Below are 25,864 nucleotides of genomic sequence, written 5' to 3'. Positions count from 1 at the left end.
TCTTCCCTCCCAAACAAGGAGGCGGTGCCAATCGTAATTAGGCCAGCAATGTGCAATGTTTTAGTATTTTCAATGTTTCTCTCCCTCCTCTACCTAAGTAACAAATGAGCTCCCACAAGTGATAAAAGCCTGTCTATAAAATGAAGCATAAATGTATCATATGCTTGTATTGTGTCATAATAACGTGATATGTAATTAATTTGTACATGTGATGTGAATGAAGAGAAGTTGAAACAAACTAACTGTAGTAACAGAATCCAGTTAATGAAAATTTTATGACGTTTTCAAACTTAAGAAATCTGTGTTCGTAGTATAAGTGATGGATGAACTGTCAGCCATAGGTATAAGCTATCATGTTATGTATATTGTTGTAACTCAGTACTTGGATCAATTTTCACTGGAAAACAAATTCCATATGGAGAAATGAACCTTAAAGACAAGCAATTTATACAATGTTTTGGACGGCTATATGTGTCTTTCAACAAGTAGATGGTCAAGTGTGGTGACATGAACATGTGTGTGCAACAAAATAATTTTTGAGTATCATGGCTCACAATGCTTGATACATTGATAAGTGAACTATAGTTGTTCGAGCCAGTACTCACCTCATCAGCGGATGCTGATGGTCAGGGTTCTCTCTGCTGAAAATGCGAGTACGACGGGTAATAATGACACCCGGGCCATAAATATGGAGATTGTCTGCCACAGTGTCGGATTTTGAACAAGAAGCACCCACCCACTGCACCCTGAATGAAGACAAACACCATGGCAATTCTTCAATATGTGACACTCAGGTGAAACTGTGACACTCAGTAGGAAATCAACACTAAGAAAACGATTGCACACACGTGACATAGTAGCAGCTGACATCTTGAGCGTTAGTGTCTAGCTCTTAGCCGCCAAATCGGCCAATGTGCCAGCACGAAACCCGGTAACGAGGATGAAGCATACTGAACATTATTGTTAGCACCCTAAATTCAAATATGTAATGGACTATCATATTATGTATATAATCTTTTAATTTCTTGTAGAAATTTAATATACTTAGGATGAGCTGACATATACATTCCATTAAATAAAAAAGAAGCCAACAATAAAGGGCATTGACCCCTATTGGCAATGTTAAAGAAAAACCATTGTATGTCTCCATACCATGTCAATGTACAGTGTGGGAGCAACTTTGTAGGTACATGATGAAAGACCACCAGGATAAGTAAAATTAACATTTATTAAAAACAAAGAAAATGAAACACCGATCGATCGTAAGCATTAGCAAAGATGTTAATTATGAATGCACGGTAGGGCGCAGACAAATGCACAACACATTCTTTTTTTTACATGACTGTTTCACACTCTCTTGTATGTAGAAGGATGATGAAGATATGGGATTTTAAGTATGACATATTACGAGTTTTATGTATCATATGTGTGCATGAATAATAGTATATTTAACAACAGTATCAAGTAGTTTTTTATTCATGTGAAGTGAACCCAGTGAGGGGGATTTTCTTAATTACGACAAGTGCTGGTGTACTTGGAGTCCGCTGCCTGCAGCTACAATTGAAAAAGTAAGAAACTAAGTCTGATTGCCCCAAAATTCATATAAACCCAAAACATTTCTAATAATATAATTGTGTTAAACCAATCTGAAAGTGTTTTCATATGCATATTTAATAATATTCAGTTATATTTTTTTATTTTTTTATTACAATGCAATGAACAAGACACCAAAACAAAGTGATGAACTAAATGACTGAAAACTGATTACTCACAACATTGTCATTGTGGACAATAACAAAGAAAGTTAAGTGCTGTAATAATTAATTTTTTTCTATCCAGTTGTAAAAACAGTGATAAGGGTGGGTGCACTGTGATCTTTTTTGTGTGTCTATAAGGCAAAACTGTTCAATGTGGAAAATCAAAACGAGGCTGCTAAACAATGTGCAGCACTTAATTACACTTCTGTTGAAGACGTAAAAAGTTTTATGCAGAAACAATTAACTTAGGCATCCAAAAATGATTAATATAAAGACTTCGGTGGCAAAATCGAGACAATGAAAAGTGAACTGATTTATGACCTAGGACAATTAATAAGTGGAAGAAATAACAGTTTAGGACAGTCACAGAGTGAACTAAATCAAATTTACTATTATAAACAACGAAGTAAAAAATCTGAGAAATGAAAAATCAAACTTCTGTAAACAGGTCACAGAACTAAAAATAGGACTTGCGGTTGAACGAAAGCACAATCAGTCTGATGCATGGGGTGGCAAAGTCAAACATAATAGTGTAAAGGTAGAATTAGATCAAATAAATGAAGCTAAAAACATTTGTACCATAGAAAATGTAATTTTTTCAGAAGATACTGGTTGTAGGTTGTGTTCCAAAAATGAACAGCATACAGACAGAAGTGATGACATTTTCTGCAGGACCTGTCCATCATTTTGCAGGACAATGCTCAAGCACGTACACTGCAAGCTGTTACTGATTTGTTTGACTGATGGGGCTCCTAAGTACTATACCACCTACTGCACTCCCCTGACGTAAGCCCTCGTAAGTTCAATTCGATTTCTAAACTGAAGGAAACACTTCTCGGCATTTGCTTCAAAACTGCTACAAATTCGTTGGCCAATAGACTGTGCCACAAGAACTGTCAACACAACTGGCACTGCTAAGAGTATCCTACGACTTCCACATCACTGACAACAGGTTATACACAATGCTGGTGACTACTTAGAAAGGTCAGTAAAACTTTGAAACAAGTATCTATTTTGTACAAGCTGTAAATAAATAGTTGCCACTATTAAAGTTGGAACCCTCGTATCTCTCTTTTACGTCTAGCTGACATGTTTTCTTTGTGGATTGTTGCCACATTAATTTGATGGAAACAAACTGGCACAGCCTGTTAGCCTGGTAGTTACCCTGTAACCTGCCCAATGATAGAAAACGTTAATGTCCTCTTTGCACTTGGAAGCTCATAGTGTGAACTCCCCACTTGTCAGTGCATGGAGAGTGTACCATAAATGCATTAGCCCATAGACGGCTTGGCTTCTCTGCTGTGTCAGTGTGGTCTTCTGGATCACGCCATGCTGCTGCTGCTGCTGCTGCTTCATGTCGCAGCGGACGCAGTCTGGTGCACCCCGCCAACCACGTCACACCTTTGTAGCCGTGTAATCTTGTCGTGCTCCCAATGGTCCACGCCACCTTGCCGCCGCTCACAGATGCTGCCGCCACTGCCTTCATCATCTTGACACCCGGTGCCTTTGTCGCTGTCTCTGCTGATGCGGGATGTTAATCTAAGAGTTGCGCTGCAATGCATCCTTACTTTTCTTCACTACCTGCGCTCGAGCTTCCGCCGCAGGATCTGTTGCTGCTTAATCTAGAATAGGTTACTACTGTTGAGACCTCTCTCTTTGTAACATTATTGGTCTACCGAAATTTTGGCCCTAGTACTGTAACCATGCCTGTTACGCATTTGTACACTTTGCCAGAGAGGCCAGAAACGGCTTCTGCAGCCACTGCTGCTTCAAATAATGAGGTAAATTGTTTCGCACTCTTATGAATGCAACTTAGTCAAATGACACCTGGCAAATTAGAGTTACAGAGACAGCTTGATGAAATTTTATATGAACCCTGCTGTGAAACCTGGCAGTTGTCAATACAGACTGCTGCAAGCTCTTTCAAAGCCGCTCCCCCATCATGTAAGCTCACTGCAGTTACTTTTGTACTTTTTATTTTCTGGAAAACCAAGTGAAAATGTCAAAACTTTATATCAACGGCTGTATGCAGCTAAGAGTATTCATTTCATTGTAATTTGCTAGAAAATGTTGGTGATGTAGGGCAAACATGTTCCTGGCCCAACAGTTTTCTTTTAAATGTAACAAAATTAAAACTTTCTGGCATGCATGCACATATGTGAAGTCAGTCAATGTGTTGGGTGACGCAGTCACTTTTGATATCCTGGTGAAGGGATTAGCAGAGCGCTACTACAACAAATGAAGTGTCAGTTAGTTTGGTTATCAACATTCCAAAAGAAGAATGGAGAAAATTTTGAGGCATTTGATAATCGCATCAAAACTGTATCTCGACACACTTATGCCCTAGAGAAGAATCAAACCATTAATGATTTGCTAATCGAGGAAGCTAAAGGCAGAGCAACTGATGTATTTATATGGGGAATTAACCCACAGATTGGGACCGAGGTAAAATAACCCCCCCCCCCCCACACACAACCTCTCTGCACGAGGCAGTTCAATTAGCATCAATACACGAGTAAGCAGAACAGTTCCGATTTGACCACTATGTGCAGTAATGAATCATGTCGAGGTTTTGTTAATGATACCAAATGCCAGTGGTGTGGAACGCCAAACTACACTGCAGAGTGTTGTCACACTCCTTGTTGCACAAAATGCTACATGATTGGGCATCCAAGCAACAAATGTCCACAACAAAATGAGAGAAAATTTTCCACAAAGTGCTGTTCCACAAAATGGTAGGAGAAATGAGAGGTCTCAGTGAACCAGTACACAATGGGGAAACAAGTGAGAGGCAGGCCCTGCCATCCATCCTTAGGCCCTAGCCAGAGCCATGAATCAAGTCAACACAGCAAGGACTAACGAGGTGGCAAATTTAGTACTAGAAGGTAAGCTCAGAAGGAAGACTGCCCATATGTTAGTAGAGACTGGAGTTCAAATTAGCATTTTATTTGTGTCCCAACATGACACACGTGCGCTCAAGCCACCACAGTATAAGTGGCTTAGGTGAGGAGATGATAATACTGGCTGCAACTGGTTTTGTTGACCTCTAAATTAATGGGAAAAAATACGGGTTTGACTTGGAAGTAGTGAGGAGATGCAGATAGAATTGCCATTTCATCTTTGGGGAACCATTTCCTGCATCACTTTCAGGTGGTGACAGATTACAAGACAGGAAGTGTGCAATTCAGTGAGACAACACTGTTTCGGGCAGTAAGCACATGCCTGAGTTGTGAGGAACTTGTGGTATGATGCCTCTTCCAGAAGCTCCAACAGAACTGCATGTGTGGGTACTATAAACTACTACTCCTGCCAGAATCAGAGGACCCCAGCAAAGGAAATGGACAAAGGATCTGACAGTAACATCATAGAATGTGAGGAGAATGCTTCAGCCTGTAAAAATGAGAGAAATAGTGAGTGAAATTTTATAACTTAAAGATGATGGTGTAAGGCTACAGGAAATAAGATGGCAAGGAAATGGGCAGATGGATAAGCCTGTGTACTCATTAGTACGTACTGGACCAGAAGAGATAATAGGCCAATTCGGAAAAGGATTTATAATAAATAGGAAAGTTGGGGAAAGCTTGTTAGAATTTGAACCCATAAATGAAAGGATGTACAGACTCAGACTAAGAGAGCAATTTAGGAATACATCAATAGTAAATGCACATGCACTAAGAGAGGAAAAAGAGGGGGTAATTAGAGAACAGTTCTACAAAAACTTGGAAAAAGCATGCTGTGCAGTACCTAAATACAACCTGATTCTAGTAATAGGAGATTTTAATGCAATAATTGGGAGGTATGGACATGAATATGTAGTTTTTGGAAAATATTCACTATATGAAGAAAACAATGAGAATGGAAACATATTATGCCAATTCGCAGCAAGGCATAATATGATTATTAAAAGTACCTTCTTCCCACACAAAAGGATACATCTGAGTATTTGGAAGTCTGCAATCAATGGAGTAGTCAGTCAAATATGCCACTCCACGTCAAATATAGACATGCGGAGCTGCAGAAGATCAAACAGTGACACACCACTTTGTGATAAAACCAGTCTTGAGACAGAAACTTTCATTAGCAAATGGCAAGAGAACAGAAAAGAAGATGAACTGGAATACTGGGTACTGCACAAGAAATAATAGGTATAAGAAGGTACAGAAGGACCCAGGAACGGTTTGACAAGGATTGCAGATCAGCAACTGAGGAAAAGAAAAGGACATGAATAAAAGTGCTACAGAGAGAAACTAGAAAAAATGTGGAACCATACAGAGAATTAAGGAGATGAGCTTGCAGACTGTGCAAGAGAGGAAAGAGAGTGGACTAAGAAGAAATTTCAAGAACCAGAAGAGTTACAGTAACAGAGTGAAATAAGACTGTTTTATCACACTGTAGGCTAAATAAAGAGCAGATTCCAGTAAAAAATAATGACATGCTCCAATAAAGATGGGAAAATGATGAAGGAGGAAAAACAGATAATGGGAAGATAGGCAGAGTATTTCAAAGATATACTAAATACCAGACTAGAAGATGAGGAGACAGCTGCACAGCAGGTAAGAGTGGAGCTGGAAGTAGACAATGATGCCATTGAGGCAAGACAGCCAACACTATAAGAGGTCTCCCAGGCTGTGCACAAGACAAAAAACAATTGAGCCCCTGGGGAAGACAGCATTATTCCTGAATGAATAAAAACTGGTGGAGAGGTTGTAATAAAGGAACTGCACACATTAATATCAGGTACATGGGAAACGGAAACCATGCCAGATAACATCACTTCGGTTCCGAGAGTTCCAGGAATTGTACAGAAAATTGGAACAGAGATCAACATAAACATCATTTCTGGCACTTTTATTGCTCATGAAAACCACACAAAGCACGTTGTACCACCATAAAGTGAGACCTACAGAAGCAGTGGTCCAAATTGCTGTACACACTGGTTCGTCTAATACCCAGTAGCACGTCCCCTTGCATTGATGCATGGCTATATTTGTTGTGGCATATTATCCATATGTTCATCAAGGCACTGTTGGTCCAGACTGTCCCGCTCCTCAACGGCAATTCAGTTTAGATCCCTCAGAGTGGTTGGTAGGTCATGTCATCCATAAAAACCACTTTTCAATCTATCCCAGGTATGGTCTATTGGGTTCGTGCCTAGAGAACATGCTGGCAACTCTAATCGCGCGATGTCATTATCCTGAAAGAAGTCATTCACAACCTCCACCTTGCTGCACTTGCTGGACAGTGTGTCTAATGCATTCAGCCTGACCGGCTTGCCTCCAAACATATCTCCAACGATTGTCTGGTTGAGACACTCATCGGTGAAGAGAACGTGATGCCAATCCTGAGCAGTCCATTTGGCAATTTGTTGGGCCCATCTGTACCATGCTGCATTGTGTCGTGGTTGCAAAGATGGACCTCGTCATGGATGTCGGGAGTGCAGTTGCGCCTCATGCGGCTGCACGAAAAACATTAGTCAACATGGTGGTGTTGCTGTCAGGGTTCCTCCGAGCCATAATTTGTAGGTAGTGGTCGTCCACTGTAGTAGTAGCCCTTGGGTGGCCTGAGCCAGGCATGTCATCAACAGTTTTTGTCTCTCTGTATCTCCTCCATGTCTGAAAACATCGCTTTGCTCCACTCCAAGCTGCCTGGACACTTCCCTTGTTGAGAGCCGTTCCTGGCTAAAAGTAACAATGTGGACATGATCAAACCACTTTATTGACCATGTAGGCATGGTTGAACTACAGATAACACGAGCCATGTACCTCCTTCCTGGTGGAATGTCTGGAACTGATTGGCTGTCAGGCCCCCTTTGTTTAATAGGTGCTGCTCATGCATGGTTGTTTACATCTTTGGGTGGCTATAGTGATATCTCTGAACAGTCAAAGGGACTGTGTCTGTGATACAATATCCACAGTCAACGTCTATTTTCAGGAATTCTGGGAACCGGGCTGATGCAAAACTTTTTTTGATGTAAGCTACCTGTATTGGTACCCATGTTGTGAAAAATGTATTTGCAATGAGACTAAAGAAACTGGTAGTTATGTTACATTTTAAAGTTCCAACATTATTATGAGAAGGAAAGTTGTTACTCACCATATTGTGGAGATGCTGAGTTGCAGGTAGGCACAACAAAAAGACTTTCACACTTAAAGCTTTGGGCCAATGGCCTTCGTCAACAATATACATACATATGCACTGTGCACATGTGTGTCTATTGTTGACGAAGGCCGCTGACTGAAAGCTTTAAGTGTGAAAGTCTTTTTGTTGTGCCTTTCTGCGACTCAGGATCTCCGCTGTATGGTGAGTAGCAGCTTTCCTTCTCATAATATTGTTACATTCCATCCTGGATTTTCCATTGTTTGACTTTTAAAGTTCTGTGTTTCTTATCTGAAATGGTCCATAAAATTGCTTCTTTGAGGGAACAGGTATGCAGCTGGCATATACACGGGGTTGAATTTGACATAAACATGCTAAAGAACATAGTCAGTAACTGGTTTATGTATGAAGTGTAAGTACATTGTTTGCATGCACAGGTGTAGAGTTTACCGTTAACACAAAAAGAAACATTTTCAAAAAGTGGTATATGTGCAATGGAAATGTTATCTAAAAGAGGCATATGTTTATGAAAATTCTGATGTATATTTTTGAGGACAGGTTGAGTTTTTCAAGGTTTTGCGTTGTCTTGCTCTCAAACTGCAAAAATTTCTTAAAATATGTTTCATGTTTGCTGGGCATTTCAAAAGGAGTTCCATATGCTGGTGGTCAAAGTTGTATTAATCCTACCTGAAAATGTAAGAGGGGGGGGGGCCTCCTTTTTGTTATGGATATACACCAACTGTCAGGCAGTGCATCCCCAGCTGGGTGCTACCATTTTTCATTTGCTGGTACACTCTTCTTCTACTACTACTACTACTACTACTACTACTACTATTGCTGCTGCTATCCTGTCTAGTCGATCAGTAAATGCAAGCGATTGTCTTCTACTGTTCTTATGCAAATATTTGGATCAATTTAATTTGTTGAGTTAATAAGCATTTATAAAGAGTGTGTTGTCTTAGGGTCTCAAGTATTATTTGGAGAAAAGACGGGATGGATCACTGCACATTTCTGGAAAAAGTTTATTCAGTTTTTGAAAAATGGTAATGACTGTGATTTTGAGTAAAGATACTAAATTTGACACTAAATCAGTTATTCATATTTTTATGACTTTAGAGACAATACCTACAGTTTTATGTAGTAGAATCAACACGTCTACCATACATCCCTGGCCTACAGACACAATGTAAAATTTCAGTTTAGTGTAGAAATAATATTTCACCTGGAGAGGTGCTGTTTCTGCTCTACATGTGTGCGTGAGATGTCAGTACAGGAAGTGTTTCATGCTGGCGACTCACCGTTACTGTAGTCAATTTTCACAACAACAGGGACAATACTGCAAAGTTTTATGTAGATGATGTGGGGGGAGGCTAAGGAAAGACTGGATGAAGTTGGCTCTTTTATTTTAGATGACAAACTGTGAATTCCCAAGTTCTGCCACGTACCTACATGTATTTTCTGACGTATGTCCCAATCAGAAAATAAATAATACTGTTGCTAGATTTCTCCAAACCCTTATTATTAGTGGAAAATTACAAAGCGCACATCCTTATTTTTCTATATGTGGGCATTCTTTCATGCCATGTGATTGTGATTTTGGGGTTATAAAAAGGAAGATTCGCACACCGGCGACAATGTATTCAGAATTAATAATAGCTTTGAACGAGAACAACCAATTTACTGTTAAAACAGTACAGACAGCAGACAACTTTGATTTTTATAATTGGTGGCTAGAATACTTTTAAAAAATCAGTCCTTTCAATGAAGCCTATGGGAAGAAGAGTGAAAGAGATGAAAAAGTGAATTTATGGAGCTTTAATATGTAGAGGATCATGTCAGAGGAATTAATTTCATTAATGGACTGGTTGCTTATAATTGTAACCATTGCTTTCTACAACCAACTGTCCATTGTTGCCACGTGTTCCTGATTATCCACAGAGCTATGTGTATGTAAATGAAAAGAAACTGACAAATTGCAGCCATACATACCAACAGAATATCATGCATTTCTAATGAATATTAGCTACACTCTCCACAACAGCTAGTGACAATTTCTGTTGATAAAGTTCCATTCACAAATATGTTATTTTTTATTTTCTCATTCTCTACTGAATTTATGACAGTGTAGTTTTATGGTAACAGAAATATCACAAGATATTTCTTTTTATTTCAAACATGTCCTGTGTTGAAATTTCTGAGTCAGACACAATTGCAGTTTTTTCTGTTACTAAGAACCCCCTCACATATACAATAAACGGGCCCTATAATCTGTTATCAGTTTAAAACTTTTCTGTTGTAAGAAATACAGTTTCTAAATTCATTACAAAACTGCACATCTCCATCACTTAAAATTCTGTAGGCTTTTGTACTTGCCTCATACTATTGAATAAAATATAAAAATATTTGAATTCAATCAGCAGTAGATAAAACAAAAGCAAAAAATCAATAGGTCACCTAACTAGATTATTTCTTACTAATTTTTTTTTCATTTCCAGAGTAATGTGACCGAGTGGATAAGTGTTGTTTCAGAAATAAACGATTCAGTTTATTGGGTAATTGCGTTTGTGAATTTAACAGTGGAGTGTCATTATTTTAAAGTAATTTGATTGTTAATGAAGGCAATGAAAGAGGTTAATTATTAATGATAATTCTGAGGTTTATAAGGAACTGTGATAATTTTGAAGATAATGGAGTAACGTTATGAATATGATGAGAGGGTGACTATGATTATATTGCTGGTAATGAGGAATATGACATTAATGAATAACGAGAAAAGATGTCAGGTTGTGGTTAAGGAATGTGTTAGAAATCCAATTTTTGCTGTAGTTAATTTTTTTAGAATGAATGCACTCCACTGGTTTACATGTAGTAAAATGAAACTGAGGAAAGTAAATTGTCAGTGACACAACAGAAATATGTTTATTTATATAAAGTTAGGGGGCACTCTAGTGAAAAACGGTTGATGTTTTGGCACACATACAGTACTAATTTTTAAGAATCCGAAATGGAGTAAGAAATATTTAACAAATGGCCCTGACCACTATGGGACTTAACATCTGAGGTCATCAGTCCCCTATATCTTAGAACTACTTAAACCTAAGGACATCACATACCTCTATGCCCGTGGCAGGATTCGAACATGCGACCATAGCAGTCGCGTTGTTCCAGACTGAAGCACCTAGAACCGCTCGGCCACACCAGTCGGTGAATATTTAACATCTACTGAAGTTTTGTGTATTGCTTTTAGGCAATTTTCAGAAAATGTGTGCTCTTACCTCCCCTTTTCTTATGGCAGAAGTTTTATTAATAATTTTTCTGCATTAGTAATGCTGCATAGAAACGTGTTTTGATGAGAAGTCTGGAATAGCCGATTTTAATGAGAAAATAGATATGATAAAAGAAAGTACAAAAAAGCTACAAAATTTGAAGAATGGTGTATTATAATCCTTTGATGAAGCAATGTGTTCCAAATGGCACTTCTATCCACTAAAATGCAATAAGGTTCTTTTACTATATTTCTTTTTAATTTCAGGTTGTTGTGTGATACCCTTTTGATGTGTATTTTATTGATATTTTGTAAAGATAGTTAGAAAGGTTTTCCCTGTGCAGTGATACGTGAAATTGTTAGAAGAGGGGGAAGCGTTATTGAAAATTGTGTAGTCCAGTGGTCGTCAAACTGTGGCCCGAGGGCCACATGCAGCTCATATCACTTATTAATGCGGCCCATGGTTCTAAGTCGTATTTTATAATAATATGCATCTATCAACTAACAGGTGAATTCAGAAACGTCAACTAATGCTAAGAGTTTTGTATGAATGCAGTTTTCTCATTCAGTAACAAACAAAAATACTTTGAGATATGTTATTATCTTAAGATGTGCTTAATTTTAATTGATGTTGGTAAATATGATTGTGAGCTAACTAAAGTTGGTCGCTCACCTCAGGGGCAGATGGGTAAACAGCATGGCCACTGAAGGATTAGAGGGGGTGAGAGAGGAAATGGTTCATTGTCTCCTAGTACTGACTGACTAACAGGCGTGCACGACTCGTAATGATCAATTTCTGTGGTTTAAATTTTAACATGTAAATAACACGGAACCGTGAGTGCACATTACGGAGACAGTTACCTTCGAATGCAGTACTTATTTTTAGCAAGGGATATGATATTACATTAAGGCTGTTGTAATACACAATGAGTGGAAGGAAAATATCATTCGAAACATTTAGTTAACGTTTATGATCGTGCCTAATATTGCACAACACACTTATACATAAGTACAAATACTATTATTAATCAGTTAATAATCTGCCCACACAGGCAACACAACATTTTGTCAAGCAATCGCAGTGTCACAGTTTTTGGGTCACCAAGGGTGGCAGCAATCTCAAACAGAGCACAGTTGACACAAAGTGTTACTAGTGGTGCCAACGTTTGACGCTCAGTACTTGAGGACCATAGCCAATGTATGGCGCCCTTCTATAATTACTCTGTTGGGGGCTCATAATACAATGATTTATGTTGGCTGCAATTAATAGTAAGATTGGTATATACGTGGCACGAGGTGCTGCCCACAAGTCAGTATTGGTTCTTGAGCAAAAAATTTTGACAACTACTGGTGTAGTCTTTTATGAACTGAAGATCCAAAGAAACAATTACACCTGCCTAATATCGTGTAGGGCTCCTGCGAGAGCATAGAAGTGCCACAACACAACGGGGCGTGGATTTGACTAATGTCTGAAGTAGTGCTGGTGGGAACCGACACCGTGAATCATGCAGAGCTGTCCATGAATCCAGAAGAGCACAAGGGGATGGAGATCTCTTCTGAACAGCACATGCAAGGTATACCAGATATGCTCAATAGTGTTCATGTTTGGGGACTTTGATGGCCAACGGAAACATTTACACTCAGAAGAGTGTTCCTGGAGCCACTCTGTAGCAATTCTGGATGTGTGGGATGTTGCATTGTCCTGCTGGAATTTTCCAAGTCCATCAGGATGCATAATCGATATGAATAGACAAAGGTGATCAGACATGATGCTTACACACGTCACCTGACAGAGTCGTATCTAGATGCATCATGGGTTCCATATCACTCCAACTGCACACGCCCCACACCATTACAGAGCCTCCACCAGCTTGAACAGTCCCCTGTTGACATACACGGTCCATGTATTCATGATGGTGTCTCATACTTGTCCACATCCAACCACTTGATACTATTTGAAATGAGATTCAGCCAACGAGGCAACATGTTTCCAGTCATCAACAGTCCAGTGTTGGTGTTGACGGGTCCAGGCGAGGTGTAAAGCTTTGTGTCACGCAGTCATGAAGGGTACACGAGTGGGCCTTCGGCTCCGAAAGCCCATACTGATGATGTTCGTTGAAAGATTCGCATGCTGACACTTATTGATGGCTCAGCATTGAAATCTGCAGTAATTTGCAGAAGTGTTTGTTGCAGTTCTGTCATGTTGAATGATATTCGTTAGTCGTCATTGGTTCCATTCTTGCATGATCATTTTCCAGCTGCACGACATTGGAGATCTGATGCTTTACCGGATTCCTGATATTCACGGTACACCCGTTAAATGGTCATACAGGGACATCCCCACTTCATGGGTACCTCAGAGATGCTGTGTTCCATTGCTCATGCGCCAACTATAATACCATGTTCAAACTCATTTAAACCTTGATAACCTGCCATTGTAGCAGCAGTAACCGATCTAACAACTGTGCCAGATACTTCGTGTCTTATATAAGCACTGTCGACTGCAGTGCTGTATTCAAGCCTGCTTATGCATCTCTGTATTTGAATATGCATGCCTATACCAGTTTCTTTGGTGCTTCAATGAAGTAATATAAATAATGTGGACACTCAGAAGTAGCGCAAAAAACAGAAAGAAAATTAGTTTATTAAAATTTATTTCAAGTACAAGGGTATCTTATCAAGGAATTTAGGTCTGATGTAAGAAATTGCTTAGGAATGGCTTTGTATCTTTCTTACATGTGACCTTGTGCTGATACTAGTGCAACATACATGGAATCAAAAAGCATTGTGACTGCAGCAAAAGGCAGACAGTGAATTAAGGATGACAAAAGTGGATAACGTGGCAGTTTGGTGAAACAGTCATCGTAATGGTTTCAAATTTTTTTTCAACAGGTAATGTTTGATGATAAATAACTAAGTAAATAAAAACTAAATTTTGTAAATTGCTTCTGAATAAAAACGTTATTAAAATATTCAGATAACCAAGTACTCCGTAAATTTAAGTATTTCACTAAATTTAGTAATACAACAATTAAAAATGTAGAGAAAATATAATTTTGTAATTTTTTTATGATGAAAATATTCAGGTTTCTATTTGATAATACTGTCTGGCTAATTCCATGGGTGCCTTGAAGGGAAGGGGGAGGAGGAGGGAGGCAGGGGGCAGATTATGTGACGAAGAAGGATTGAGCCATACCATCCTACTTTAGCTACACTCCCTAATTTGTAAGTTAAAGCATGTATTAATTTTTTCCCAATGTTCTTACTCAAATATTAATGGTAACATTATGATAATGAGCACACATTACACAAAAATGTCAAGTTTTGAACAAAGAGAACGCCACTTCAAAACCTTATTATTCAGGTCATGCTAGGTACTGTTCTGGATGTAGTAATCAGTTTCACTAGGAATGCTGTAGTTCAAAAGTTATTGCAATTATAAAATTTTGTGCAGCCAGTTATTCATAAAAACACTATGAGCTAACACATTAAATATAAAGGAAAGACCCAATTCACTACAAAGACTAATTTCCCCTTATATCAGTAATGTATTTATACACTCCTGGAAATGGAAAAAAGAACACATTGACACCGGTGTGTCAGACCCACCATACTTGCTCCGGACACTGCGAGAGGGCTGTACAAGCAATGATCACACGCACGGCACAGCGGACACACCAGGAACCGCGGTGTTGGCCGTCGAATGGCGCTAGCTGCGCAGCATTTGTGCACCGCCGCCGTCAGTGTCAGCCAGTTTGCCGTGGCATACGGAGCTCCATAGCAGTCTTTAACACTGGTAGCATGCCGCGACAGCGTGGACGTGAACCGTATGTGCAGTTGACGGACTTTGAGCGAGGGCGTATAGTGGGCATGCGGGAGGCCGGGTGGACGTACCGCCGAATTGCTCAACACGTGGGGCGTGAGGTCTTCACAGTACATCGATGTTGTCGCCAGTGGTCGGCGGAAGGTGCACGTGCCCGTCGACCTGGGACCGGACCGCAGCGACGCACGGATGCACGCCAAGACCGTAGGATCCTACGCAGTGCCGTAGGGGACCGCACCGCCACTTCCCAGCAAATTAGGGACACTGTTGCTCCTGGGGTATCGGCGAGGACCATTCGCAACCGTCTCCATGAAGCTGGGCTACGGTCCCGCACACCGTCAGGCCGTCTTCCGCTCACGCCCCAACATCGTGCAGCCCGCCTCCAGTGGTGTCGCGACAGGCGTGAATGGAGGGACGAATGGAGACGTGTCGTCTTCAGCGATGAGAGTCGCTTCTGCCTTGGTGCCAATGATGGTCGTATGCGTGTTTGGCGCCGTGCAGGTGAGCGCCACAATCAGGACTGCATACGACCGAGGCACACAGGGCCAACACCCGGCATCATGGTGTGGGGAGCGATCTCCTACACTGGCCGTACACCACTGGTGATCGTCGAGGGGACACTGAATAGTGCACGGTACATCCAAACCGTCATCGAACCCATCATTCTACCATTCCTAGACCGGCAAGGGAACTTGCTGTTACAACAGGACAATGCACGTCCGCATGTATCCCGTGCCACCCAACGTGCTCTAGAAGGTGTAAGTCAACTACCCTGGCCAGCAAGATCTCCGGATCTGTCCCCCATTGAGCATGTTTGGGACTGGATGAAGCGTCGTCTCACGCGGTCTGCACGTCCAGCACGAACGCTGGTCCAACTGAGGCGCCAGGTGGAAATGGCATGGCAAGCCGTTCCACAGGACTACATCCAGCATCTCTACGATCGTCTCCATGGGAGAATAGCAGCCTGCATTGCTGCGAAAGGTGGATATACACTGTACTAGTGCCGACATTGTGCATGCTCTGTTGCCTGTGTTTATGTGCCTGTGGTTCTGTCAGTGTGATCATGTGATGTATCTGACCCCAGGAATGTGTCAATAAAGTTTCCCCTTCCTGGGACAATGACTTCACGGTGTTCTTATTTCAATTTCCAGGAGTGTATTTGCCCAAATTTAATTAGTTTTCAGATGTTGTTAATTGAAGATTTCAAATAGCTCAAACTATTGGAAAGGATTATGACCAAAGTACTGTAACATTATAGGATATAGTCACATACTTTTGTTAATACATACAATATCACCCATATTATGTGACAACCTCCACTAATTAAGAATTACATAATTTTCAATAACTGAATTTCATCATTCAGTGCAGATGCCATACTTGTAATTCAGTGAATCACAGTGTGTATACATAATTTGGTTCTGTACATTTTAATAGCTACTGCTCATATCCAATATGCGTTAAAATAAACTTGACCGCAATTTCAGCTGCCAGTTAGCAATTAACATTTTAACCCATGCTATTTTCAAACTGTAACTGAATTACCAAACTTGCTTAATATTTTAGTGCAAATCTTTACAAGGCTGATGCTCATGACATTTGTGACAGTCTGCTTTGAGTCTAAGTCAGTCTACATTCAGCTTTAGCAATAACTTCATTTTGGTCAGTACAAGTCTTAGCACTGCATTGATCACGTCACTGGATTATGTTTGTTATTCTTTTGACACCATGTTTTGGTTACAGAAAAGTATACAATGCATCACATATTGGTATTTATTTACATCAGACTCAGAAACCATTATATTGCAGTATAATGTTGCATAACAACACCGAGTGAACTCATTTGCAGGTTGTGAGCAGTATCTGTTAGAATGTTAGTAAACCTCTTTGAGTATATGTACAATTATTGCCATGGTATGTTGTGGGAAGATTATTAATATTTTATGTGCCTGTAAGACACTTCATAACTGCTTAAATGCCATGAGAACTGGCACCTCCCTCTCCCTGCTGCACAACCTAATTCACGTGGTGATGTACATTTCTTGATCATACTCTTTAGCCCATTTACTGAAATGGTGCCTCTTCTTAGTTGTTTCTGTCAGTGATATTTCTGCAATGCAGTGCTGCCACTCCTGTAGTTCTAATAAAACAAATTTACCTACAGTGCACAGTCTTTCTTCTGTAGCCAGTGTGTCTTGTACTGAAAATTTCAAACTTTCTAACACTTTACACTAACAGTCACTTCACAAAAAAAAAGCAATATGCACTGCCAAGGTATAAACAGGACATTAATGCAAAAACAGAAAACATTTCACATTATTTCACCTGGAGGTAGAATGTGGAACTATTAGCTTTCAGCATACTCCACCACAAGTGCACCAATTAATGAACATATCTGCAATGTTTCATTGTCCAACGATGTATACAGCCCACACTGCAACATCGTCAGTGTAATTGTAACTACCTGGTACACGCAAAAGTTTCAACTGTATCACTGCTTACTTACTGTATCTACAAAAAATAATTAACTTGTGATGAAATTAAGCCAGCAGTATTCAATTCTGATCAGTTTATACAAAGATTGTACTACAAATCCACAATATGCTAAACCAAACATAAACACACACGGGGAACATTCTTTGCAGGAATAACATAACACAAAGAAGAGCGACATAATGATAGAACTTAATGAAAAGTCACTGGAATGATGTTACACTCACACATCATGGGGTAATTCTGAAGTAATTAACAAAAATAGTGTACTGTTGTCAATGTATATTTCGTGAAATTTCAATGCAAAACCCAAATTATTTCTACATGGTAATCATATCAGACATGTTATTATTTGTCAAGCTAAAATTTGCCATTTTTTTTTTTTTTTTTTTTTTTGAAAGCATACAAATTTCAATTGTAAGTTAAACTAAGTACAGTTTTAAAAATATGTGGAATGATCTTTTAATTGCTGCAAATTACATAAGGACTAATGGCGATAGCTGTGGAGGTCAGTCAGTATTGCCTCAGTTTTAGCAAAATATTGTGTTAGTCCAGAATGAAATTTTGGTGTATGTCTTTGTAGGAAGAAACTAGAGAAAGATGTTAACTACATCATCTGAATAATTAGTGCACCACAAAACTGTATTAATATGCAGAATTTGGTTACCAGGCATGCTTCACGAAGGATGTATGAAATTTTAATGAAAAGTTACATCACCTATTCAACAGGAAACAAATATGGAAGTTAAATATTCAAGATTTAATTGATCCATTGCTGTCAGTGTTTCTTCTGTGATGCCACTACTTTCATAAAATAAAGAACTGCTTCAGTCACAAATCGTGATTTTATTTCAATGCACAATGCATTTTGAGTCCTTGGTGCTTATCGTCAGGTGTTTTGACAGTTTACATCTTTTGTCAAATATAGGTTGATTCTGGTCATGATAGGACTACACTGGTACATTACAAAGTGGCAGATTGTGAATATAAGTTTACAAAATTAAATCAAACCAAAAAATAACAATTTTTTCAGTAGTAGATACCTGGTTTTGAAGTACAATATGAGAAGGCATGTTAATGTACATATATATACTTTCCATTTTACAGCACATCTGTAGAATGGAAAGTGCATATATGTCTACTCATACTGCATTCCAAAACCAGGTATCCGCTAGTGGAAACAATAAGTTATTTTTTTGTCTTATTAGTTTTGTAAACTTATGTTTCAATATGCCACTGTAATACACCAATGTAATCTTACCATGACCACAATTAATCTAATTACAGAAAAAATTGTTGTAGACTGTCCAAATCCTGAAGATTAGCTCTGAGGGCAAAAGGCACTGTGCATTGAATAAAATCACAATTTGTTACTAATTCAAGATTTACCCCAGAAGCAGCAAAATGTTAAAGGATTTTTGCAAAACTTTCCAAATTTCACTTCAGGGATAAAATCTGCTCAATGGGAAAATGTTGGATAAAGAACACTGAACTAAAAGGTGACTTTTTATGTTTTCATAATAATTCATTACATCAATGACCACTTAAATTATGCAAAATATTCGCGTCACCAGTTCTGGCAAACAGCTGTCGCCTTCAGATGTGATAAAATGTGATGTGATAAAATCCACTACAAAGCTTCATACAGATATATAACAAAAACAACTAGGCACTTGGAACATTACAAAGTCAATATTTGTTAAATATCTGTGTGATGCTTTGTAGTGGATTTTGTCACATGTGAAGATGATAGCTGTTTGCTGAAACCAGTAATGTAAATATTTTATACTTATTTAAGAGATAGTTCACATAATGAATTATTATACAAAACATTTACAATACTCCCATACTATCTGCTGTCTCAATTTTCAAAAAGCTTTCTTAAGTTCCTTGTAATATACAGAAACAGTCTTTCATTGTCAGGATACAAATGTTTCACCTTGCTTTTGCACCAAGCCTAAGAAAATGGACCATTTTAGCATGTTGTCTCAAATTCCTCTCTGAGATCATTTTACTATTGCCACCAATAGTCATGACTTGCTACCCATGAAGTTCCCAACTTTTTTTTTTTTTTTTTTTTTTTTTTTTTTTTTTTTTTTTTTTTTTTTTTTAGGAAAATAACCACCAACTTGACCTGTCTGCATTTCCATTGTTGAGGCTACATAATTGTGCATTAATCTCTCAAAGGTGTATAGACTATCTGCCACTGAATTATTCTTTTCAGTGTAAAAAATGGGTTGGAAGTATCGACTAGATTCCAGTTATTTCCATAGGAACAGCATAACCAACTACAAGATGAACATGCAGGATGGTTGTGTTTGTGGGTTTTGGAAAATGTACAGAAAGTGGGTATGTGGGGTGAGGAAGGAGATGGAGTTGGGAGAGAGGTTCTGGGACGAGTCTAGGTATTTGGGTAAGGATTGGAGGCTATGTTGGAGTTGTTTTAAGATTGTGGATGGCTGTTTTTTGTTCTGCTGAGAGGATTACAAATTTAGAAAGGGATCTGAGAAAGGAAGGTGGGGCTACATTTGGAGATAATGAAATCCTGGAGGGTGGGGGGAAGAGAGGCATGGTTATGGTTGGATGAAATTATGGACTGGGAGAGGCAAGGTTGAACAATACCTTTCAGTTAGTTTTCGTCACATGGCTTGGTGGCAAAAACGTGGTTTTACCTTAGAAATCAGACGAAGGAAAGTACATTTTACACCAGTTTACATGACTGAATTTGAGTGTAAGTTTGCAGGTGATTCTTCGTTAAGGGCTGAAACTTCTGTTGGGTTGAGATTCTTGGTAGACAAATTGACAATAGTGTTAATTCAATTTCCATTGCCTAATCCCTCAAGTTGTTATCCAAAGACTTTTTTTATACAGCTCATGTTTTTCTAAATCTGTTTCCAATGTTTATTTCAACTCTTTTGTTTTACTATTGACCTTTCAGGTTTCTCTTGTGTTCTACCATGATCCCCCTGCTGTAACTCACGTTACTTTTCTCTTATTACATTAACATACGATTCGTTATGGGCCCTTGCTCCATTTACCTTATGTCAATTCACAAATGCAATTCTATGCCTAGCTGAAACCCAGTCCACATGTTGTTGTGGTCTTCAGTCCAGAGACTGGTTTGATGGAGCTCTCCATGCTACTCTATCATGTGCAAGCTTCTTCATCTCCTATTACCTACTGCAACCTACATCCTTCTGAATCTGTTTAGTGTATTCATCTCTGTCTCCCTCTACGATCTTTCCTCTCCACGCTGCCCTCCAATACTAAACTGGTGATCCCTTGACGCCTCAGAATATGTCCTACCAACCGATCCCTTCTTCTAGTCAAGTTGTGCCACAAATTTCTGTTCGCCTCAATACCTCCTCATTAGTTATGTGATCTACACATCTAATCTTCAGCATTTTCCTGTAGCACCACATTTCGAAAGCTTCTATTCTCTTCTTGTCTAAACTCAGTCCCACATATTGTTACTGAAATTCTGCCAAACCTATGAAATCCCCTTGCCCCTCCCAATGGGATCACAACACAAATACCCTCCTCTGGATGCCATCCTCCTTTCTCAATTATCTCCAGTTCTTCAGACCCTGTAAATCTATACCTCTCACAAACCTACTGGTATGAAAATAAATTTCAGTGCCACAGGTATATCTGCTCCCTATGTACATCAATATAAATCTCATCAACTATTAACACTAACTCTACTTTGACAGCTGCCACCACTTCCATGGGGAGTGCAAATGAAGAGCAATCCCTTGTCCACTATGTTGACAGACAGGCAGGTACTGTCCTCCAAACCTATTCCACAAACAGATCTTTTGTGCCACACCCACACATGCTTATTCTCAAACCTCCCCCCCCCTCCCCCCCATTAACACAATGTCATCTTGGACTGGAATAATTTGACCAACATCCTCTGCATGGGCTTCTACTACTACTCAGTGCGCTTTGAAATGAGGAATAACCTCTCCAGAATCCTCCTAGCTTCTCGTAAAGTTAGAATTCTGCCACTTACGCAATCTATGAAATATCCTAATCCACCTTTATGCCATTCTCACTCCCAAACTTTTGCCAGATGGTTCTTAGCCCGGGGGAACACCCAGGTGCAACACATGCTCTATGCTCCCAGCCAGCATATCCATTTCCATCCCCTTTATAGTGATATCATAACCCATCAGAGACAGAGCCACATGTGAAAACATCCCTGTCATATACCAAAACTACTGGGCTTGACCACCAACAATAGGTCCACCCAAATAAATGGCCACAGCCAAACGGTGGCAAAGAGAAAACTGACCATATACTGGCAGAACATACAGCTCAACATGACATGCCCAACTTTAATTTAGGGGCTGCTTCACAACCCATGCCACCTGTATCCTTCCCCTTCTTAGCAGAGTTTCAGAATAATATAAGGGGAACTTTTCTTACAACATATTCTTCAATTTACAGTCTCCTGACTTCGATCTGTACTAGCCCCTGCCTCACACTCACCACCATCCCAGTCCTCATGCCTCCCACTTTACTCCCTTAACCTAAGCCCAATGTGTTTATTATTTACCTCATACTCCTGTTCAGTTTTTGCGCTTCACTCATGTCCTCCTCTCACTCAACTGTTCCACATCATCATATTCCACACGAATTTTTCCCAGTGCCACATTCCTATCTGTGTCCATTGCTGTCTCTCCCTTACAGCTGTCAGCCTCCCATTCTTGTTGTTCTCATCCCATCTACCTGGCACCTATCCCCATCAATAAGCCTCTAGTGCCACAACAACATAGCCAGTTGGGATTATGCAGCCATCTGAGTGTTTTTTTAATTGGCTCCAAAGGACATTGTACGAAAGCTTGAAGCTGAGAATGATTTAAACCTCATTTACATTCTTGTTCACAGTTCAAAACTTTAGCTATATAGTAAGTAGTTAGCTTCACTCATTCCAATATTTGTATTCTAGCCCAAACTTACCTGTATTGTGCCAAACAGTAATGACGATGATAAACTGTCCCATGCAAAGAATGCATAACAGGTAGATAACCAAACCCAAACCCACAACACAAAACTTAAATGCTAAATCAAATGTTTAAAACACACAAAAGACTGGTACTACTACTAGCTGCGATGAAAAATACATACTGTCAAAAAAGTTCAGGAATGAAAATGGAAGCAAACATTTAAGAATTCCATTATCACACACATGATTAAGCAAGAGCTTTCCTAAATTTTCAGACAAATATCAAGACATTTCCCTCACAAACACCACTGACAATTTCTTTCTTAAGTTTGTCAAAACTGACGTACTGTTACATTTTTTAATATATTCTCTATATTAATGTAATCAAATTATACTTGTCATTGTAACATACTCCTTTAAGACACTACCCTATACATAAGCTGGGAAGAAGAGACTTGCTGATGTTATTTTAATGGCATATCTAGTAACGATAATAATTTATTGTTGAAATAATGTGAGAAATAGATAAACTCATCCCTTTTATTTCCATCAAGCACAACACTAGAAAAATTTGAGTAATCTTGTCAAATTCTACAAACTGTTTATGCATTAAAGAATGAACAGACCAATAAGAGACATTACCTTTGCTTTTGGCATTTTAACTTTATGAAATAAAGGCAAAGATATACTGGAAAAACCCTATCAGGTAAAAATATCAGATGTTACAATACCTAATGAAATCCTCATGGTAATAGACAGAAAATTTCACAATGAAACACAAATTCTGAAGAAGACTGATACAAAGTAATCTGTTTAGTACTTTTTCTAAATTTTCCACTTCCAGTGAAACACTCGATACAACAAAGGGCTTACATGCTTGTAGTGTACTTACCTGAAAGAGGGCTACATATTTGTTCTAAGAGCACATTTCACATGTGCTGTTCACATGACAAGAAAAGTAAATTTTTTTTAGGCAGGTAAATATAAATTGTATTATTGACTCACTGCTTTAATGCCGCATACAACTGTCGTGTTACCAATTTTTACAACTGAGGACCCATCTGCTGTGCTGACTGAACCTACATTAATGCTTGCTGGGCGAAACTTCATCAACGTCCGGCCATCTGGTCTAATTTCATGAGCCTTGAAAATATATATGAAACAGTCATGATAGTGACATTTAATCAGAAATAAAATCTATTATGAAAAGAAATATAAACACACCCAGTATATGTCTAAAATACCTATTGTTAGCTTATATCTTCACTGATTTCCATAGTGACACAGATGATAGTTGGCACAGACATTTGGAGAAAAGCAAAGTATCACAGAGATTAAAAACCACACACACACACACACACACACACACACACACACACACACACAGAGCATCAGGTTTGAACAGAATCAGTTGTTTTCATTAGTAAACAGGATTTGTCATCTGGCAAAAAATAAAGAAAATTTAAGGGAGATAGGATTATTCAAAGATAAGCAAAAGAAACCTAGATCATGTATTGAAAAAGACGCAGCATTGCAGGACAAAGAGCAAATCAATAATGACATCTCCACTGTAGTTTTCAAAAATATCAGTTGTTGTTAACAGTTCATTATTGATTACATTCTCATTGTGCACTGCTATCCCCCCCCACATGAATGAGTGGGTTCTCCACTTCATCTTTGAATATTCCTGTTTTCTCCAGCATTTTGTTACTCTTTTGCCACAAGAAGGAAACAGCACTAACAAAAACATATTTTTCGCTTTTTTATATATTTATGGGCTGTCACTTTGAAATAGAGGCTTTTTGACCTTAATGTAGTTGTGAACTGATGAAGTAAAATATTTTCTAGTAACTTATTTATGTGATTAAGTCCGACAACAAGCCAATGACAGGGAAGTGTAATATGGTACTCTGGATCATAAAAACATAACATTCACAAGCACTATAAACAAAACCAAACATTTAAAAAAATCAAATAATTTAGCAGGACACTTCCAACATCATATGAAACTAAGAGCAATTTAAATCTTGCAAATATGATGTCTGAAAAGTACATGCAATGCAATTCATTTATCTCCCTTTTAGTACCTTAATGACGTACAAAATGTGTTTCTTGTATAAAGGAAATCTCTTCACCATTTCTGGTTACTGAACACAGCACAATTCCTACAACAGTTACTATCATTCCACCCATATCTCCCGTAATCTCAACTGCAGTCAGATAATACTAAAAATTTTATGCAAGATTTGAAACGAAGGTAACATCTGCATAACAAGTTTCCACAACTCACTGACACTGAACTTTAAACTGGACTTATATAACTAAGTACTTTCTACAAATTGAAAATGGTTCTCTTACAAAATAATTTTGCAATAATTAGGGAAAATTACTGGAGGTGATAACAATGTGAAAGGAATATCGGTAACATTTGGTTGCTGATGATGCTGTGGTGTCAGGGAAGGTGTCGTCGTGGAGTGACTGTAGAAGGATACAAGATGACTTGGACAGGATTTGTGATTGGTGTAAAAAATGGCAGCTAACTCTAAATATAGATAATGTAAATTAATGCAGATGAATAGGAAAAAGAATCCCGTAATGTTTGAATACTCCATTAGTAGTGTAGTGCTTGACACAGTCATGTCGATTAAATATTTGGGAATAACATTGCCGAGCGATATGAAGTGGGACAAGCATGTAATGGCAGTTGCGGGGAAGGCGAATGAATTTTGGGAAGATGTGGTTCATCTGAAAAGGAGACTGCTAATAAAACACTAATACGACCTATTCTTGAGTACTGCTCGAGCGTTTGGGATCCCTATCAGGTCGGATTGAGGGAGGACATAGAAGCAATTCAGAGGCGGGCTGCTAGATTTGTTACTGGTAGGTTTGATCATCACGCAAGTGTTACGGAAATGGTTCAGGAACTCGGATGGGAGTCTCTAGAGGAAAGGAGGCGTTCTTTTCGTGAATCGCTACTGAGGAAATTTAAAGATCCAGCATTTGAGGCTGACTGCAGTACAATTTTACTGCCGCCAACTTACATTTCGCGGAAAGACCACAAAGATAAGATAAGAGAGATTAGGGCTCGTACAGAGGCATATAGGCAGTCATTTTTCCCTCGTTCTGTTTGGGAGTGGAACGGGGAGAGAAGATGCTAGTTGTGGTACGAGGTACCCTCCGCCATACACCGTATGGTGGATTGAGGAGTATGTATATAGATGTAGATGTAACTGTAAATTAAAAATCAATTTAAATTTCAGTTAAAGATTGCAGCAAATAAAATGACAAACCCACATGTTTCATATTCTCTCTTGTTGTAATATGTTCCATTTGCTTTATAGTTATTTGTCTGCAACTTGGATGACATTTGCTATTAGTTCCTCACTGCACACAGCATTACATTCTCATTTCAATTATGTTGTCTGCAGCTGACTTTTGTTATTAATGGAGGAAGAGAAGTGTTAGTTTGACATTACACT

At 38.9% G+C, this 25,864-nt stretch overlaps 1 protein-coding gene across 2 annotated transcripts in view; it reads right to left on the bottom strand.

Annotated features, from left to right (window-relative positions):
* Positions 1 to 25,864, bottom strand: part of LOC126198425 (exosome complex component RRP43-like) — a 131,236-nt gene that overhangs the window by 77,215 nt on the left and 28,157 nt on the right. For both annotated transcript variants that reach the window (XM_049934731.1, XM_049934732.1), the window contains exon 3: positions 23,391 to 23,528. In XM_049934731.1, coding sequence (XP_049790688.1) covers positions 23,391 to 23,528 — 138 coding nt within the window. The remainder of the gene's footprint in view (positions 1 to 23,390; positions 23,529 to 25,864) is intronic.

Source organism: Schistocerca nitens, chromosome 8 (genome assembly GCF_023898315.1).
Source record: "Schistocerca nitens isolate TAMUIC-IGC-003100 chromosome 8, iqSchNite1.1, whole genome shotgun sequence".
In the NCBI taxonomy this organism is placed as follows: Eukaryota; Metazoa; Arthropoda; class Insecta; order Orthoptera; family Acrididae; genus Schistocerca; species Schistocerca nitens.
This window is presented reverse-complemented; position numbering and strand designations above follow the sequence as displayed.